The 21,403-nt window shown below is 39.9% G+C and overlaps 1 protein-coding gene across 1 annotated transcript; it reads right to left on the reverse strand.

The window, feature by feature from the left end:
- Positions 1 to 7,438: 7,438 nt before the first annotated feature.
- Positions 7,439 to 20,999, reverse strand: LOC140237289 (uncharacterized). The gene is made up of 2 exons (XM_072317230.1): positions 20,886 to 20,999; positions 7,439 to 8,720 (listed from the first exon to the last, which is right to left on the reverse strand). The coding sequence occupies exon 2, from the start codon at positions 8,609 to 8,611 to the stop codon at positions 7,439 to 7,441; it is 1,173 nt and encodes a 390-aa protein (XP_072173331.1). The 5' UTR covers positions 8,612 to 8,720; positions 20,886 to 20,999.
- Positions 21,000 to 21,403: the final 404 nt, after the last annotated feature.

Genomic DNA, 21,403 nt, shown 5'->3' on the forward strand with positions numbered 1-21,403 from the left:
GTTTTAATTGTATAAGGTGTGAGACTATTAAACTTAAAGTGTGTATCACAAGCGCAAGAAATGAGGGTAATAAACTTACAGTGTATCATAAGCATAAGATTTAGTGTTACATCGCTAAATTAATGTCCTTTATCGAATATATCTATAATGGGGCAATTACGTATGTACAGTGTATATCTCGGTTACAGTTCGTTATTCCGAAGGTTCGTTATTCCGAAGGCTCTTCAGTCCGAAGATTCGTTATTCCGAAGGTTCGTTTTTCCGAATTTCATTTTCGGATTAACAAATCTTCGGAATAAAGAACCTCTAGGTATAGGGAATTTGTGTGTTTCGGATTAACGAACCTTGAGAATAACGAGCCTTCGGAATATCGAACCTTCGGAATAACGAACAGCACCCGTCTGCCCGTATATCTCATATCTAATGATGACGTAAAAACACTACTGCATAAGACATGATCGACCCAGATATAAAGTTTTCTTTTCTCGTGGACCTTTAAGTAACGAACTTATAAGTGGTGCTAAAATCATGAATATGCCCCCATAGGACAATATTCAAACCACACAAACAGTCCACCAGAACTGTGTGTGAAAGACAGAACCAAATCGACACTACGCCTTTAGAGTTGTTTCAGTCAAAACTGACGATACTTAAGAGAATTGTATTTGTTTCCTATAAAGGAGCAGCATTCCACGCGTATCCCAATTTGCCCAAACATTTGACATGACTTGACACTCACAGAATAACTGATAATCAATGCCAAAGTACGAAAATACCCAAGATAAAGACAACAGCAATAGTGTTAATAGTGATCATTATTACCATCCTTATCATCATCATAATGAAAGCAAAAAGCATAACACCAAAATGTGAGGACTTGCCTGGTTGATACCACCCGAATTTCGAAGTTGGAAAGAGAGAGATCCATTGATTGATGATCCCCCCCCCCCTACATTAATTTGATAGCCTGAATTGTATCAAGCGACTTGACAAGCTTTTCTGTCGACAGTCTTTCGGAGAGAGCACGGCACGTTTGTCCCGTGCATAATGGACACAAAACAATCAGGTGATCAATCTTCCCCAGAGTGAATTCTTGATTATTTGTTTTCATCCACTCTCCTTCCCTGCTGGGAGTTTTGTCAGCCTCAAAGAGGTATAGGTGTAGAAAACAGTGTGGAAGAGGGGAGTATATTTGGTAGAAGACTGATCGTGATGTCAGAGAAGAATCCGTCTGTCGTTACTGAGGAGGAAGAGCTTCGTTACGTGAATTCACAAAGGGTTGTCGCAATAAGGTGAACGTGTCGACGGACACCCCATCGAAGGCATCGCCCTGGGCCAAGCAGCGTCTTCTCGGCTCAGCGTTTAAAGGTGCGTAGCCGTCTTTAAAGGAAAAGAAGATAAAGAAGAGTCCAAGTTCCTGACCGATTCAACTTCACTTGGGTCATTGGCTTGGATGCAGTTCTACACTATAATGTTCAAATTGGCTTTGATAAACAGAATGTAAGAAACAGACGTAGAGCTCGCTAGAGGTTTCCATCAATCTATAGTGTTGCAGTTCGTTATTCGTAGGGCTCGTTAATCCGATAATGTAAAAAGGTTTGCTATTTCGAATCGTCATTAATCCGAAAACGAAATAGGGTTCCTAAATTCGAAGGTTCGTTAGTACACACCTTCTTTCATTTTCGGAATTCCCAAACTTTATTTCACTTCCGGTATAACGAACCTCGAAATAATGCCATGTGATGTTCGGATTGACGAACCCTATTTCATTTTCGGATTAACGAACAACTAGCTGTATGGAATTTGTATGTTTCGGACTAACGAACCTTCGGAATAACGAACATTATCCTAAGTTTAGTACATCCCTGATCAAACAAAACTCAAGAAGAAGAGCTTGGTGGAGGTTTCCATCAAATGCAACCACATTCCTAAAAGGATTAGGTAATGGTGTCATCATCTCACACGCCTCCCATCGACCTGAAATGTACACAGATCTTCACTATTATATTAAACTTCGTTTTTTATAACTTAAAGTCAATAAAAATAAGTTGGGTCTTCAGGATAAAATTATCATAATCTTGTAATAACTTCGTAATGAAAAGGGGGAAAGGTACGCGTGATTTAATCGATTAATCATTGACCAAAACATGAGTCTTTATTATTTGTAACAGTGTCTTTGAGTGGGAAATTTTTAATTAAGAATTCAAATTTTTTCAATATCATAAAGAGACATTACCATGTACAACCAAGAGTTATTACCCAATGCACATAATTTGGGAATCTAAGCGTTGATACTACATGATTACTCCGCTTACTGCGTTATAGCTGCTATTATGTATACTTGCAAAGTGTATAAATGATTATAATATATATATATATATATATATATATATATATATATAAATATATTTATTTATTTATTTATTTATTTATTTATATATTATGTGTGTATGCGTGTGCGTGTGTGTGAGGTGCCTAAAATGCTAAAGTTCATAGAAATATTCATGTAATATTCAGTTCAGATTTTTTTCAATGATTTTATGTGTACACATGTATCGATCATTACACTCTTCTTCTTCGCCGACGTCATCATCCTCGTCATCATCACCATCATCATCATCGTCAAGGATACCATAATACACAATAAGGGTTCTCACAAGTACACTCACAGCGGAAAAAATCAGACAGCAAAAACATGTGTGTTTGTTGATTACTTTTCTTATTCTTTACACGTGTTTTTTTTTTTCCTTTCGTCATGAAATATATAGGAATGTACGTACATGGAATATAATACTCTCTGTCGCTTTCTCACGTCATCTACAAAAAGAGAGCAATGAAAACTTCTTTGCTTACTGAATCAGTCAATCAATTCATCCATTGCATTGCAAATACAAGTAATGCAGACGACATCTTGTATTATGTTGGCTCTCACGTTACTAAAAAACCGTGAGAGCAAAGTCTAAATAGAATATAAACGTGCAAAAATATCTCTACTTTACACAACTTCGCAGGCATAAAAGCAGGAATGTACAATATATAAACATTATCAAAAACATTCAGGAATGACCTGTTCTCCATATTTTGCTTCTGTCTTGTTCTCGTGCAACGGAAGACTTCAGTTGAAAAGGAAGTGCATGTACAAAAAAAAAAATCATCGACATAGATCTTTAAAAGAAATACACTTTCTTTTATAATTCAGCGGGACCAGCCGCAACTAAAACAACAAGAAAAAAAAAATCAATTTGGAATATACAAAGCAAATATACAAACATAAAAGAATATGTGGTATCACATTCCAACAAAAATATAAGCAACAATGGAATATAATTAGAATGTTCTTAAAATCAAAAGGTTCGGGGGATTTATAACAGGTTGCCCAAGACAGAAACAACCCAACTTAACAGAACCCCATCATTGTTTGCGATGAGTAAGAAAATGTATCTCTATCCTTACATCTGTCGGAATGTTTCATAGATTCTCGTCTCGGGGAGTAACAAAGGACTTCAAAACCTTCCAAAAAAACAACAACAACACAAACTTGCATTTGAATATAGCTTAGGGTCGTCTCCTCTAATACAAGGCGGCAATAATTCCATGGAAACAAAATTAGAGTCGTCTTTTTGTGTGTGTAAAGAGAAGCGACTCGTTTTCCCCACAATGTCACGCCTTACACTGTTACAAAAATAAATCATTAAGATTGATAAGTAAATTAAGTTTTTATGTACCTTGTGAAAATGTGCAATAAGCTTGAACTAGAAATGGTTTGTTTTAAATTCAAACTTGAGTTTGGGATGCCCATTTGTTCTATCTATTTACCTGTGTGAAGAGACACCAGATTTTTAACAAGCAAACAAACAAACACACACACACAATTAAAAAAAAAAAAAAAAAAACGGGACTGGTCAGTCTTAAGTGGCGCGATTGACCCCATAACCCCCTGAAACAGCAAAAAAGCGCGCGTTCGGGGTTATCTCGTCTGTTCGCCCACCAAAACATATTTCCGGGTTTGGAAAACGAGGTATAATCTCTCGCAACATGGACAACATATTTTTTTTTTTTAAACTTTACCAACGTTTTCTAGGACCTGATGTCATTGGCACAAATACTAAGAATCACTAGTCTTTCATGTCTATCCAAATTGGAGACAAACAAATGAATATTGCTCGTGCCATTTCTGCGACAAAAAGACAGAAACCAAGTCTGTTACCCGCCTTGTGTGTGCAATAACGCAATGCCCACAAATGATTTTGTCCATATTGTTTGTAGGAATGTAATACAGTAGAGGTGATTTTTTTTTCTCTTACCTCATAATTCATGATAGAGTAGCAAGACCTTGCATGGTCATTGCTTTATGGAATGATGATAATGTAAATAGAGCAGCTCTATCTATTAAAAAAGGAATGGTCTGTCAGTTATTCAAAATTAAAAGAGACAAACGGTAATGTATTTGAAGCTCGGAATGATATATGAATTTATCGATAAAAACCGTTCGATGATCACTTTTTCTCAACAAATTCTTTTTCCTCTTCACCACCTTCTTCTTTTGCATTCAACTTTGTGAGAAAAGTCCGATCCTAGCAGGTATGTGTGTTACAAACAGATGAGTTTATGGGGAAAAAAAATGTTTGTGAGACACATTTTTCCTCTCTTGAAAAGGATCAAATATGTTCACGACGCACGTCAGAGATCTTTCATGTAATCACCAAATATTCGAAAGGTCAAGACATTACTTAACGCAATGTTCAATCATGAATTAGAAATTAATTCATTATGTTTATGTCTAAGTTGATGGCAAAGGCAAAGTACAAGTTACTGTAAGATTTCATTACAAATTTTTTGGAAGTATGATAAACAATAGACATGAAAAGGAAAACAGACTGACTAACCTGTCGGTCTAACTAAAAATGCATCGAACGCCCCTGGCCTAATGGAAACTCGTGGAGGGAGGCAAAATTGTTATGTTATATCACGAGAGAAATCAGTGGTAACTTTTGGAATTGATGAAAGATAGACAACAACAACAACAAAACGATGATGATAACACACGGAAGCGTGAAAAAAGATGAAGTATGATCCAGTTCAAGAAAAAAAAAAAACAACATAAAATCTTCACTGTTTAAAATGCCCAAGCTTATACTGTACTCGTCGTAAAGCTGTTTTAATTAATTTTCGTTACTTAATTTTATAACCGGGTTGAAATAATTCAAAACATTATTACACTGGAAGACCTCTGCCAAGCAGCTAATAGAGATGTACGCTATCCGGAAAATAACTGGAAACCACACTTCTTTTGTAATTTTCTACATCTCTCTTCCTTGTACAATCAGTTTGCCCTGGTATACAGTAATTGTGACTTGTGAACCGCATACAAGTATACATCAATATTGTAAAATACACATTCACTTCTTGTATGCGCCAGCCAATGGCTGAGAATAAACTTGAGGGGGCAAAACGGAAGTTATTATACAGCTGTTCTTCTCTTTAATGCCTCGAAAATAAAAACATAATTTACAAAATACATGAAGCCGCAACGACTGAGAAATCATGATAATTTACTAAGTCGTTCTCATCTCATCGGAATGTGATCATTGAAATATGGTGGAATATCTGGAATATTTTAATTGCAAGAATGCCTAGACGTGATTATACTTTGTGCACGGGTCAACCCATGACCCTATAGTGTACATTCATTAGTTATATATCATACCTGTTTCGTGTCATACTCAGATTTTCAGGAAAAAAAAAATCCAAATTCGCCTATAAGTGCAGCAAATTTTGATAGAAGTAAATTGCCACGAATCAAAGAAAGAAGAAGAACAAGAATTTTAACTGCAGAGAAAAAACAGCGCGTTTACAGATGTACCTTTTTGAGAAGAGTCAGCAGTGATCTCGGTATTTCCAAACAGGTACATTCGTTACCGTAAAAATAGAAGTCGATAACAGGCCATTATATCGAGACAGCAGCATGTGCTTTTTCTACATCCCGTTTGCTTTAAGATTTTAGAGAACTACGTCTTCATAAAGCATTGAAACAAGCTGGGCCAACAATTCAATTAATATCCAGTTTACACCATTTTTTTCATAATTATGATATACTGTGTAGGCAGCATAAACAGCACTTTAGGAATGCACACTTCGTTCAAATAGCAACTACTTGTGTCAAACACACCGAAAAAAAAAAAGGTTATCCACTAATTCTCAGTCATCACCTCTCCATCTTAAATGTAACGCTGACTCATCCATGAATAAAAAGAATGATATCAGAAAGTTTTGAATAGAATGAATACACAATATATTTGATAGCTCTTACTCTCTTTCTGTTCCTATTCACACTCTGACTGGCCTTTAATTGCCACATATTGGGCAAGAAATGGTTGGGGAGGAAAACCCCACATTTTCAGAAGTTTCCGTCATTCTAACCATTAAATATTCTTTCATGTTCTCCCGATATGGGCAAACATGACTGTTGAATGAGAGTGTCATCCTCTTTCAAAGCGTGAATATGTCCCACCTACTACGCAAAAATTAAATCATCTTAAACAATCAAAATGTTTCGATATTCAGTAACAATGTATCTCACTGAGCAGAGATAATGTATAAAAAAATAGAGAAATAATAAATTCAATTAATTGAATAATTCTCTTACGAAGCAAAACCCCCAATATGACTCTTGAAGAATCATGGTATCAATAGCGCCAAAGCTTTCGCGACTGTTTATTTTCTTAATCACTTCCTAGCCGTAAATCGGCAGCACTCATTTGGAATGTAGCCCTCTAGTTTATCACTACGCATGCGCGTTGGAATGAAACCTCCCACATGGCATCCGTTCCACGTCACATCGAATGGAATGAGAGAAGTGTTCAGGAATGAAGATTGGAATGATCTTCAGTGAAGGAGAAATATGATTTCTTACAAGATAAAAGAAAAAAGGTAGCACGAATAAAGTGAATAATACGCCTTCGCTCTCTTAACTTCGGCAAACAGGCGGTGTTGCGCGTCAACTACCCCTGAAAGTCTAAATTTTTGAAGAGGAAACGCTTGCCTCGCTCACTCCTACTGCAGGCTGATGTAGCGAAAACCTATTATAAAACTTGCAAAGCCAAAGGGGAAAAAATCGTCTCGTCGAAAGGATGAATGGCAGCGTACCATGTGACTGCACAGCAGGAGTCACGTGGAGCATACTCGGTGTCCCGTCTCTCCAAACTTTATCTGCAAAGCGCATCTCCCATTTTCGATTGTCTCATGGAATAATATCAATACAATATGGAATGAAGAATAGGAATGTCTGAATCAACATGCATACAAAAGATAGGCTATCATCGTTCTGCAGAAATTTACAAGTCCAGGGGAGGCAGAAAATGCAAATAGCTAAGGCTTGAATCGCGTAATCGAGAAGATTCTAGAAACTATGCAGGCGCGCGTGACAGTCGCTGCGACCTCAGACACTCTCGTTGCTGGCAGGTGGGGAGTACCACGGGCTGGTGTCACCGTGGCACACGCTGTCGTCGCTGAAGTAGACGCTGTTGGCGCTTCCACACACGCTGCTCGTACTCCCACAAATGCTCTCCGAGTCGCCGATCCCACTTTCGGAAGAACTTCGGCTACTCCGCGCACGTCGCATCGACGTGCACGTTATCGCCGTGAACTCGGGCTCGGGCTCGGTCTTGACCACGGTGGCAATTGGCGAAGGCACCTCGGGCTCGATGTTCTCAAAGGCATCCATGGCGATCGCCTCCCCCTGCTCGCTCTCGCCGTCGATCTGGTCGTCGCGGAGTTCCATCAGGAAGTTGATGTAGCGAATCGTAAGACGGAGGATCTCGTTTTTGCTCAGCTTTTTGTCGACGGGATGCGTCGGCAAAAGTCGTCTCAGTTCGGCAAAGGCCGAGTTGACGTTTTGTTGGCGCCACCTCTCTCGGCTGTTTGTGAACATGCGTCGGCCAACCTTGCCCGTGCCGGGTCGATCCATGATTGGCGCATGCATAGCCTGACGGGGCAGGTGGTAGACCTTTTGGCTGCGTGGATGGACGGTAAATGTCTGGTGATGCGGGTTCTGCTGTGTCTGGTGCTGAGGTTGCTGATGCAATTCGGAAAGTCCCTGGCTAGACAGCGAGGAGTTGACCACGGTGGGAAAGGTCCAGGTGACCTGAGGGGAGAAATGCATTCGCTTTGCGTTCTTGTTCTGCATGCTGTCGACATTGGCGGTGATGTCTGGTTTGTCATCGGGCTTCAATCCTGCCAGCATCAACTGAGGAGTCCCCGGCATGGTCGGGGACAAGGTTTCGTCAAACTCCGACGTGTCGACTTTAATCTGGACACGATCTGTAGGGAGGGTTGGGCTTTGCACCTGTGGAAGAGCCAGGCTGCCGCACCGAGGCGTGGGCGCGACCGTCGAGTCGATATTTGCGAGTTTCTCGGGGAGGGTGAGCGTGATCTGCGGCGGGCGACTTTTGACGGGTTGCTGCAAATTAATCGGGCTCACTTTTGCGGGCTCGACGTCCAGCGGCGAGGTTGCGGACAGGTTGAAGCTGCCGCGCCCCAGTTTTAGGGTCAGCGAAGGACCCATGGAGGAGAGATTGGTTTGGAATGTGGGCGGAGCTGCCATGTCAATCATTGTGATGACGGCGTTTTATAATTCACGGGTCAGTTCGAGATGGATGAGTCAAATTGTTTCGGTGATGAAGACGATGATAGCCGAGGTTGGGTGGATGCTATGAGAACACCTGTATAAGGACGATAAGGTAAAAATTAAAAGAATATGTTAAAGACATGTTGATGATGACAATGAATATTACAGATTTTACGTGGAACAGATAGAAAAAAATCAACAAAACAATGACAAAAAACCCCGGAAATAATGAATCAGACGCTACATCGGGACTTATGATCATGATCATGATTTGATACTTGCTTTGAGCTCTCCAAGTGCCAATTTAAGACAAAGAGAGGACAGGGAAAGAGCAAAGCACTGACCCCAATACCTTCCGGGCTTTGGAAACCTCGGAATCTCAGGAACAACTGAAGACATGCATAGGAATCACTTTGTTTTTTATTCGAACATGGCTAATGTTGAAACGTTTACACTAGGGAAGGAAATGGTAAAGGCACCTAAAAATAGCTGAATATATCACAATATTACAAAGATGCCGTTTGTGAGGTGCTCCAGAATCGTATTGTTTTTTTTTCACTAATAAAAAAAAAGCAATCTCATAACTTGTAGTTTTAAAATGTTGCAAAGAAATTAATGTTATTTGTCACAGAAAACATTATCAACTTCACGTTTGTCAGTAAAAGAACAATAAAAAAGAAGTAAAGTTCATGCATCAACTGCATCAACGAATAGAAGATCCATCAAGTGACGTTAAAAGCAAGATATAGCTCTTTAGGTATTGGAGAACACATCGTTATGGTTTTCAACTGTCTCCTATTCAGGCATGAAAATAGTAAAGATCTATCTTTTTTAATTGTGCCCGCTGCACATCCCTCTATCACTTGGCACGTACGCCAGTGTCGTCGGCAAACCTGCTAACACGCCCCGTTTTCCTGTAACTCTTTAAAAAAGTAATATATGCACCTCAAAAGTATATCAAGTGTGTGGGGAATTTCCATATATCGTTTTGAGAGAAGCTTTGGTGTCAAATAGCACACGGTTTTTCGTCGTGAACCCGACACGATCTGGTTAGAAATCTATACACAAACACTCATTTCCTATTAGAAACGATTATGACATATTGATTTACGATCCTTACGCTCCATTGTTCTATTCATGAACGCATGTTCCATCTCCCCCCCCCCCCACACACACACCTTCTCTTTATACCTCTCGTTCTAATTCTTTTCCTCCTCTTTTTATCTCATACGTATCATAAGTAATATGATATGAGATTCGCTGTGAAGAATATTACAACACATGGTTAATGATTTAGTTTCATTTTCATTTCCTTTCATTCCTTTGCATTTCCATCCACCAAACAATTTCCCATAATCATTAACACAACGCAACTGTATAAACACAAAGGCCCGAATTCACGAAGATGGTACAAATGAAACCATGCTTTAAACCACATGGACAAAAACCATGGAGCGCCAAGTGTCGCACGGAATATTTCGTTACGAAATTGGTCATTTCGTCGACAAAACGACCGTTTCGTTAACGAAATGATCATTTCGTGGAGAAAATGTTCATCTAGTTTCAAAATGTTGTCATTTCGTTACAAAATAATCATTTCATCGACAAAATGACTGATTTCGGGACGAAATATTCCATGCGACACTTGGCGCTCCATTGTTTTTGTCCATGGTTTAAACCATGGTTTCATTTGTACCACCTTCGTGAATTCGGGCCGAAGTATTTCCGATATCTAGATCAGCTCGTGGATTGTTATGTAATAAGGTAACAAAAACTTTGGACAAAGTCATTAAGAATTAGTTAAAGCTGTAATAGATATTGGGTGATTTATTAGGCAGTTTAGAATGGATAATAACAAAATGAGAGCGACAGAACGACCGAGATTCCTCATTCAGACTATGCGCAATCGGACATTCAAAGAGAAAGTATACGCAGAAGGGGGCTTACATGTATGTTTAAATAAATAGAAGTGAAAGCAACACAATCATTCAGGGATATCTTTTTAATTTCTAATATCGAACAGAAAAATGTCGTGACCTTTTTTGAGTGGCGCGATTCCGACACGACCAAAACTCTGAACGAACTTCACACTCAGTCTAACGACTATACAGTATATCCGGTGGTATGTACTTGATCATTCTTCCTCCGGAATTGAAAGCGTGTTTACATCGCGGCTGCCTGAGAGAGAAAAAATAGGTTGTGAACGCACATGCACTTCTCTTTCAGAAAACAAAACAAAACGCACACCACGCATGCCAAAACTACGAATGATGCCTGTTAAATATAATTATTTAGCCCATTACTCCGTCGTGAAATTGCGAACACGAAAATACTATTGCGTGCCTTCGAAGCCCGCGGATTGACCGACTATTTCCCTTTCTAGAACACGAGTATTGATAGTGAAAATAAAGCCCAGTTTATACAGACTGTTTTATCAACAGTACGCCAACAGAAATCTAGCACGGAATCACTTTAAACAGCTGCGTAATAGAGTATTGAATGCTCGCTGATAATTAATCAGCGGTTGTCAACACAAAAGGCGTCTCTTTATCCTCTTGTTGACTCTCCAAAAAAAAAGTGAAATTCAAGCAGGAGACAGGCCTTGTCGTGTGACTTTATCAAGAATTATGCCAGCCTCCCAGCGTCATTGTATTTTATGTAGATTTCAGAGATTTCTGTTTTTTAATTAGCCTTCCAATAGCAATGTAACAATGAATGTGATCAAGCTTCTTACAAACAGTTGCAATACTTCAACTGGAAGAATGTAAATTTCATCAGTAGCTGCTACGTCGGGCAAGACATATTGGACAGGAAATACCTTCGGACAAGATTTTGGGTTATCGTGAGAATCCCGCAATATAGAAATGAGAGTGAGAAAGGAAACCATAACGAAAAAGGGACGTTAAAATGTCTGCTGTACAGCAGGTCTGTAATGCGAAGATGTAGTTTTATATAATGTACCAAGGAGATAACGGCGAGCTAGTATGCCTCCTTGGTTGTACTGCAGTACATGGCAGTGGTCTATTGATTCGTTTAATGCTGGTCTTGAGAGAGTTACAGGCGACAAACAGTTGGGGGCGCTGTGCATAGGAAGACGGTTGAGGGTAGTGTGGGATACTGGCGATATACTCTTGGGAGAAAATGCATGGCGTTTGTTCCTCTCCAAAATACGCAATACATAGCGAAGGATTTCCATGACGCCTCGACCTATCATCAAAGAAAACACCAACCAACGATAGTTCGGCAGACCTGTCAGAAGATTCCCTGTAATCCCAATGGTCCGTGTCATGTTTCTCCCCAGGCTGTACCCGACAAGCACTTGGCGACTTTTACCTAATTACGTGGTCTCCAGCAACTATAGACGGAACAAACAAGTTGAAATCAAATCCGATTTCCTCATTACTTCCTACCACTTCGACAGACACAAGTATAGAGACCTTAACGTAACGGTGAAATCATAAACCACGTTGAGATTTACTAATAATCATAACGTTGGACAATACAGTAGACTCTAAAGCAGCCATGAGAAACAATGCTAAAACCATGCAAAGATGGGCGATAGCACAGAGGAGGTATAGTCTCTCCTGTACCTCCTTGGTTGCATTGTGATTATGTCGATGTGACACCTTGTATATTCACAAAGATTTCAATAAAGAGAGTGACACTACAAGGACAGGCCCGAGATGAACGGAATATCTATTTGATGTGACAAGTGAGCTTGAAGAAAAGAGGAAAGGATAAAAGAAATGAAGAAAAGAAAAGGAAGTAAATGGAATTCAGACAAAGGAAAAGAAAAGAATTGAGAAGTACCGAGAAAAGAAAAGAATAGAAAGAAATTAAATATAGGGTTAAAGTGGAGAAAACAAGAGACAGGTACACAAACTACAAAATGAGAAATAAGAAAAGTATAGGGATAAGACGTGAAGGAATAGAACTGGAGTCCCCGTCAGCGGGAGAGCCGATAGTGACCCGGAAAGAGGATACGTACCCTTTCCGGGGTACAATGTCCACTTCCTGCCAAGTTGTCTTGCCTGAGTCTACTACTTTCTAGGCATAAACCTTTCGTTCTTACTACATGCTGGATCACACGCTGCTTCAACAAAATAAGTGGCAAAGTACTCACAAAATCATATACGACAATAAGCAAATACAAAAACAAGACAAAGTATCAGTTATTATTATTATCAAAGCAATCATGTGCGGCACAGAACTGAGCAGTAAACCTCTTGCAAATGTTCATTGATTTTGCTTGACATGTTTGAGGATGAAAGGAAAAAAAACTACCGTAGGGAGTAGTTTTCGTGCTCCCTCAATATGTAAACGGGTCATGACCAACTAACCTAAAAGCAACAGCCAAACACGACCAAGGGAAAATATACGCACTGAACTCCTTGCAAATCAGTACCCAGTAGCTGCCATAAAAAGAAAATGCACTTGGCAAATTTGACACTTGGGGTTACCTCCGAGTCTCGACCAATAAAAATTAATACTCTCATTTTAAAAATCAATGAGCATTTGTTTCCTGTTAGGCACTCATTCGCCAGAAGGCCCTGAGTGTTCTCTTTGTGACAGATATCACTTATGTCATTCTGCGTCGAGAAGGCAATCGATATCAGTCAAAATGACAGTATATTTTGAACGCCAGCCGACACTTGGACGCCAGACTTTTCGGACCAATAATGTCATATTCATACTTAAAGGGTGTGTACAGTTCTGGTCGAGGTGAAGATTTAGCTTTTAATGTTTCGTGAGATATTCAGAAACCACTCTATGAGATGTCAAAGAGCATGCGGTTCTAAAGGGGTATCAAAAGTTTATTCGATGAAAATCCGTTTTGAAATGGCTGAGATATCCAAAAAACAAGGTGAAACAAAGAGATAATAAAGTTGGGGCATGTCGCCTTTTATTATTAGCACTTTTTTGGATATCTCAGCCATTTGAAAACTAATTTTCGTCAAATAAACGTTGAATCCTTCTTAAAATTACATGCTCTTTCATATTTCATAAGAGGCTTTTCATTATCTCACTTGGAATGTTCAAAACATGAATCCTTACCTCAACCAGTACTGTACAGTCCCTTTTTAACCTATATACTCGTATCGAATAACAGCTTCTGCACGCTTTCTGAATGAAAATGAAGCATAGAGCAAAAATTGTGAAAATTCAAACAACATAAACAAAGTCCAAATGAGATATGAAAGAAATGCATACTAGAAACTGCAATATTATGGAAATTGACTACATAACCGAACTCTATAATAATGTTCGAGTACAAAGGCTTTTAGGATATGATGTACAGTTGTAAGTTTTCCCCGCATCTTTCACAGGTTCTATAGAAGGATATAACCAGAGAAGTGGGATTGTCCCACATCCTTGATGTAATAGGCCTATACGCAGTGGAGAAGTTTTCAATGAAATTTGACACATGGTTCGCCATGGTTCCGTGAGCATGCCTCACACGTGTACTACTGAAGGAGCGTTATTCATTCCTTCTTAGGGATGACTATTTTAAGAATTTTATAGGTGATTTTAGGACATAACTTGGGAAGCAAGAACTGCGTTGTTACATGTTCTGTCTCCATAGCGATAGACGGTACATGTATCGTATGTCGAGTTGAGTTGAGACGTTTGATTATGCCCGTGCCAATAAACGTTGGTGGGAACTCCCGGTGTGGACTTCCAACGCGCCATACACTAGCCCACGGTCCCTAATTATCACCAATTAACCCCGACTGCTCATCTTAAAACGATTACAGAATTAACCGCTATAGCCCTCTCCCGGCACTCCAATATTAGTAAATCGTCTACTCCATGGTATGGCAAAAATGATGGCTCTAATTTACAGTATATACAAAAGCGATGAATGGGTGCCCTTGAAGGCAACCAAATACACTACGAAGAGCTCTGTCTATAAAGGTCATGCAAATTCATTTTAGATTTGATAACTCATAAAATTGTTTATGTATAGAATTATTATTACTACAACACAAATACGATGGAGTCAGTGTGCAATAGCGTTAGTTGTAGACTATTATACCGAGACTTAAGCCTACTTCTCTTTTTTTTTTTAATGTAGCCCAATGTGTGTTTCAAGTCAGTGCTCTCTTAATAGGCGCTCGCAAATGACCCTAACAGACGTCAGCCGATGCCTTAAAGAGTCTATCATGAAGGATGATAAATAAAATGTGCAAACTACTGCCGCTGTTGCCATTCGTAAAAAACCCGAGTCGTTTTTTAAGCGCAACGTCAATTATGCGATTACCACTGTCCCCATTCGTGGTCGTACAAAACGCGACTGCCATTAGGAGCTACAGGTGCAGGGGGACGCGTGGCGGGGCAGACGGGGTATAACATTCCTCATCAGCTACTTGATTTACGGCGCCCGAAATCATGCGAGACTAATAATAATCGAATTGTTTCGGCACGAGCCGAAATAGTGCCAACTTGAAACATTCCTCTTAACTCGATTTCAGGAGGCCAAATTCCGAAATGTCGCAGACGATAACACTTTGAACAACATCAACAGCTCCCGCATCTGGGCATGATGGTGTTCGGAGGTTTTAGTTTTCTTATTTCCTTCTGCTTTGCTTGTTCCTATTCAATTCAAATGACGACAAATCCTGGAATGATTACGTAACACTATACGCAGAAATACAGCCAGTTTGAAGAAGGGGGGGGGGAACCAAGGGGAAACCAGTGCGAAGGGAGGAGTCAAATGAATAGGGTTTGTTTCTGCGACGAACGAACTGACGGTACCGCTGGATGAAGAGTAAAAGGAAAGTAGAGGGACTGGAAGCAGTGATTTTAAAAAAAAAAAATGTTCGAGATGTCACATTTTGATGCATATGTGTAGGTCAGTTGTATCGCAAAAGAAACCATCTAAAAAATCCTTTCGCAATGAAGACTAAAATATAAGGAGATATAACTATTTTTTCATAATAAACTATAACTGTAGACGGCTTAGTCTAATCTTACAAATATTTTTATTATAACTATTGTTCACATTTTGTGTCTTGAACAATACTTAACATTGATTATACTACTTCAAATTTATACATTGGTTGTTTCTGTCACTAACTCACATATCTGAACTATTTCGAAGCACTAAAGCTAAGTTTTTGTTTCATCTGCGAATGGTAAATAATGCCTTTAAAAGGGAAGTTTTCAAGATATCTTCAATAAACTTCTAGACAAGAATAATGATTCGTATGGGCAGTAGACTAGACTAATGGTCTAATGACGAAATGGGAAGAAAAGTGATCGATGGAAATTGAATGGATTGAAAATCACCACAAAGTGAATACATTTAAGTTACTGGGAGGTCTAAGTCACAGCGATAATGAGCCACACACGGTCAAGAAAAAGGATATGACCCGTCTACTTACAGGTATTGTGACGTCACGGTTTTTATGCTATTCTAAGTACATTTGATTGCTGGTGAAAGGTTCAGTGTTTGTTATTGCTATGAGACAACAGTTTCATTTGGAGGTCTGCTGGTGTCTAGCTACGTGAACGTCAGCTATATCTGCATAGGAATTAGCAGGAAAATCTTGGGTAAACAAGCAACAATCTTAGGAAAAAGTATATCGTCTCCAAGAGGATGAATCAACTCTTCGATAGCCGGGAAAGCGCGTGTTTGGTCGGGATCAGCCCGTCCCACGGGATACTACCAGCCCAGCGGTGACGGTCTGTCTGTACCGCTTGCCCCCCGTAAACGGGCACCACTTATACATGATCAAGAAAACAAGTTGAACAAATCCATCGCAGCGCAACCAAACAAAAATCATGTCCCGTAAAAATAATAAATCACTTGCTTAACAGGCTACACAAACTGTTGCTGTAAATTCTATCCTCAACAGGTCTTGTGAGATTTCTCCTGCTAATCCCATGTTCAACAATGGGCCTGAGCAAGACGCCCCGAAAGTGGGTCTGTCTACAATAAGTTGATAACGACTCGGTCTTGGAGCGCAGCACCCAATAAGAGGTACGTATTTGTTGTTTCAGTTTTGTGGTACTTACAGCAGACAGCATCTAGACTGGGTCTCTTTACACTTCCCCCAACCCCTTGCCCACCTCACCCCCTTCCCGACGATGGTTGAAGATGCAATTTGCTACCATTTAAAGGGTGTAAATAAAATATGAAAAGAAAATTGCTGCGATTTCTTTACTGGTGGCAAATTAATCGGACGGTAGTGGTCTGTTTGTATTTTATAGTTATTTGGGAATAACAAAAAAATCAACGCCATGTTTTAGTAGAGTCCGTTTAGGTGGACAACAGAAAATCAATGCATTCCTCGAACAGATCTCTGAATCGAACGGTAGAGTGGTCTTTTTGTAGTTTGTCACTATCAGGGAATAACAGAAAAATCAACGCCATGTTCTAGTAGAGCCCGTTACTGTTAGGTAGACAAAAGATAATCAGTGATTTGTTTGAACAGAGTTCTTAGATGACATGGCCTTGGGAATGAATAAGAATAATGTCTTCGTCGTTTTGCTGTTGCTGTTGCTGTTTTTTTTTTTTTTTTTTTTTCCTCCGGGGAGAATGACGGACCAGGATTTTTCATGATTTAATACGCACCCTGATATTGAATTGCCCCTTTAACGAACACAAACTGTTGAGGGCGCCGCACCGACTTCCCGTGGAGCCAGGAGGACGAGCTTCACGGTTCGCCACACTTTGCTCTTTAAAGTGACATTTCTTACCATACTCACTTTGATTTTCAACGATGAGTATAACATCATGCATAGAGAGCAGTGAAAGTTACACCATGGAGGTTCTTTGTACCTCCATCATGGTTACACTTAAATCGGACAAAAGAAAACGTGTATAATCACACTGATATCAGTCGCAGCCATGTATATCAGATGAGACGGTGATGATGTCACCATCCAAACTTCGTTTCGTTTGTACAAAAATCTTCACCAGAATTCCTTTATGAAATGGAATAATGAATTAGAAATTGTCTTATTGACATATTTATTAATGTTCTTGTTCTTTCAGTTGTAACGACTTTGCAATGATGACGCTCTGTAAAGGGAAAATGCGGATGATTTTTTTGGTATTTCAATGTGCATACCAATTCATGCTCGTTTTTTTGTGTGTATGTATCCTTACTGTTCGTATCAATGCAGTCAATTACTTGATGAATTGAGTGGATTTTCGCTTTAACCATTCCCAAGACAATGGTTCTTCACTCACGGGCAAAGCGAACAAGGCGACGCTCAAGGCATGAGGGTGAGCCAGCCATCGCAGAATACCCGTCCTTTTTCCTGAGCTCAAAGAACCTAAATATACGATTTTTCAAACCTACAGAAAGGCAACTATAATCTATAACCAAGTCCTTTTTTTTTTCTTTAACCTCATAACCATCATATCGCTTGTTAAGTACATAACAAAATAGTACAGAGTGCGTGCTTATGAAACAAGGAATGTTAAGAATACGTCGATGGCATGATTCCTAGATACATTGCAAAATTCGGTGACTCTCTTTTTTTAATCAAGATTGATAAGTGAAATGACGCTTGGTATTTATCTGCTTGTTATCAGTTAAAATGTTATCACAACAATCACGTAGCTGCATGGCCGATTATTGGCCATTCTCACAGCTAAGACAATATACAGACAAAATATCATTTATATACATCAAAAACAAAATTTCCACTGGAGTTAGCATTTTTGAAGTCAGAGATAACGTCCAAGGCACTGTCCCATAAAAGTTTTGTTAAGATTTCCCTCTGTATGACGACAGTCTCTGTGAAAAAACAAGAAGAATGTTAAGATTGGACAAAAGTCTTAACCAGTGAGTTTCTGGTACAATTTCCTTGTTTACATGAAGATCTTTATTAGAAAATCAGCAAGCAATCCAGCTCTTTCCTATTTCATAGTTTTGTAAAGGGTGTTTCTTTAAGGATATATTACTGGTTTGAAGTATAAATTGGCGAATCATAATATTTTCTCTATGGTAATGAAACAGTGCTAAATTTAGAACATGAGCGATTCTCGACAGACAAATGTGTGATTCCATGCGCATCGAGAAAAAAAAATCGCACACACACACACACACGACTTTCAGAGTTGTTTGTTTTAACACCCCCCCCCCCCCCTATGTTGCCAAAATCATGACAGAGGCAGATACACCTGACCAAGATATACTACAATCGACATGCGACATTCTAATGTCAGCGACAACCCAATGCTGAAGTTTAATGGAGAAAAATCAGACAGAACTTTGAGTATAAACCTACCGCCTTACGATGACACAGACTTTTCACGATACCAAAGTCAAAGACGCTCAATGCTAAGACATTCGCCAGATGTGTGGAGCATCCAGAGGTGGTATCGGGGTTTTTGAACTACTAACTCAGCCTTGGTCGGCAATTTAGTCCTTTAAATTAAGTAGGGCCCCAGTCAGTTAGTTTTATCCCAGCCAGAACCAGCGCAATAATCACTCGTTGATTTTTGTCAATGTCAACAACAGCGAACGGCGCGTGGCAGAAATAATGCTCAAGTTGGCAGCGTAAAATGTCCGCTATTATAGATGGGAGAGAGTTGGCGGTCCTTCAACCTATCACGGAGGTGCCTGAACCTATACTTGCCGCTGCTTGCTGCTCCGAAAAGATCACGATTCTGCCATTCATTAGCCCCCCCCCCCCCTTCTAAAAATGACAGGGGTCCAGGAATCAAACCAACAACGAAATAATTAGCGGCAACGTCGCGTTTACTCTGAAGGTTCAATGTCACGTTTATCGGGGTGTAATCGGAACACAGTGACATGACAAGATAGAAAGGAGCGTCCTTAAAATACGCAGCACACCTGTTTAATGGTTGTTATTGATTTTTCCCTCCAATCCAATCCCCTCTACCCCCCCTTGTGTATTATGCGTGTGTGTGTGTGTGTGTTTGTGTGTGTATGTGCGTATGAGTGCTATACCCTTTTCCTGTGAGTAAACGTTATGATTTCCTCTCAGTTGGTATTGAAATGGCCTCGTAAATATCAACAATATGCTGCCGTCCAACAGTGATGAGAGACGTCACGTGTGTATAATCATTGAACTCGGGGAAAGCGACATGAGCTTGAACTCGACGGGCTGACGTAAATATGAAGTACACTACGAGAGAGTCTATAATGTTATACAATGTATACGATTGTCAGCAAAAAATAAAGCAAGGCCGTGGACGTAATGGACGTGCCAAGCTCAATTTAAGGAGAGTTATTGGAATCTCACTGATACTGTACGCGTGGGACTATGCGGAGAGACAAAATTTCTTGACAATTTGAGCTGAATAGAAAATGAATCGGTATTATCTATTGTATCAAAATAACGTTGAGAAAGAGGTAGCATGACAGAAGTATCCAAGGTCTTACACACAAACAAACACACACATACATTAACATACACACATATATGCCTACACATGGATATGCTAATTTTGGTAGTCGGCGCGGCGTTACATCGGTAACTCCATTGTTTATTCAAAGTCATTTAATTATGCTAATATACTAAAAATGAGTAATCTGTGCTTTTTATCACGGGATTTGTGTTCTGTCCAGCTTGTTCTATCTTTTATCAGCGATTACTATGCACTTTTTCAGTCCCTCATTTTTCCCACGAACTGAGATTCCAACTTTTTAAAGCAGTACACACATATCACTACATTAAATATCACTACATTAAAGAATAAAAATTCAGCTCTTACCGAACCGACATCAAAGTTAACCAGAGTCAGAACACAAATTATGACACAAGGTACGTACGATCGTGGTTCCCGCGTAACGTCCAGTGACGAGGCGAACAAGACAATATCAAGCAATTAGTCGGATGGCCACTCACCTTGTGCAAACTAATGCAGCAGACAGTTAGCGAAAACTGCTCGGGCGGGAAAATCAAGGATGCGTTTAATTTTAGGGGGAGGGAGTAGGAACGTTACCACCGTATTGCCGCGTGATATACGTAGGAGTTCTCGGTCATAGCTACACGAGGGGAATTATCATATCCCTAAGCAAAACAAACAACCAAAGCTAGAAATAAGACGGTGTGTGTGTCGGGTTCTTCAAAGCGATTACTCCGATGTATCTATTACCCAGGATGATGGAACAGCTCAATTTTATTTATCTGTATACTTTACAAATTTATTAGACAGATAAGATCTTAAATGCCAGGACTACAGACTCGATATTGTATGCCATAACTCTTAAAAAAAAAGTGATTTAGCTTCCAGCTTTGCGTAGCAAGAGGTGGTGAAAGCAGGCACACCTACCCTAGTCACGTTCATGTGAGTAGATCCCTGCCGACTGCTCCTCATGCGGCGAGGCTTGGTGAAGATTTGGGATTAATCCTCTAGCGGGTTTAGCTAGCTGGCCCTCAGAACGCTTCTCGGCGACAAACAAGCCTGGAACGCATGCACAGACTTGTTCAGTATCTCCCCTCCTCCAACGAGGGATCGAAGCAGCATATGGAAACGCAAAAGTATGAATCTCTCCCCCAGAAAAGCGGAACATTTGCCACCACTGTTGTCAGGATACTATGGTAAATCCCCAGGTCATGCTAGTGGATCTGTCGGTGTAAGCCCTTGTGCCTTCACTTTTTCTCTGGTTTTAGGAAGTCGCCGTGGTTGAGCCAGGGCACAGGTGGTTATGTTGTTGATGTTGTTTTCAGGTGGAAGAACGAGGATCGCAGAGTTCTGCGTTAAACCAGCACGTCGTATGACCACTTGACCTGTTATCCAACGATGCCTGTGCTCGCAAGTCCAATTCTTGCCCCTCCCCGGTTCCTTCG

This window comes from Diadema setosum, chromosome 13 (assembly GCF_964275005.1).
Source record: "Diadema setosum chromosome 13, eeDiaSeto1, whole genome shotgun sequence".
Taxonomy (NCBI): Eukaryota; Metazoa; Echinodermata; class Echinoidea; order Diadematoida; family Diadematidae; genus Diadema; species Diadema setosum.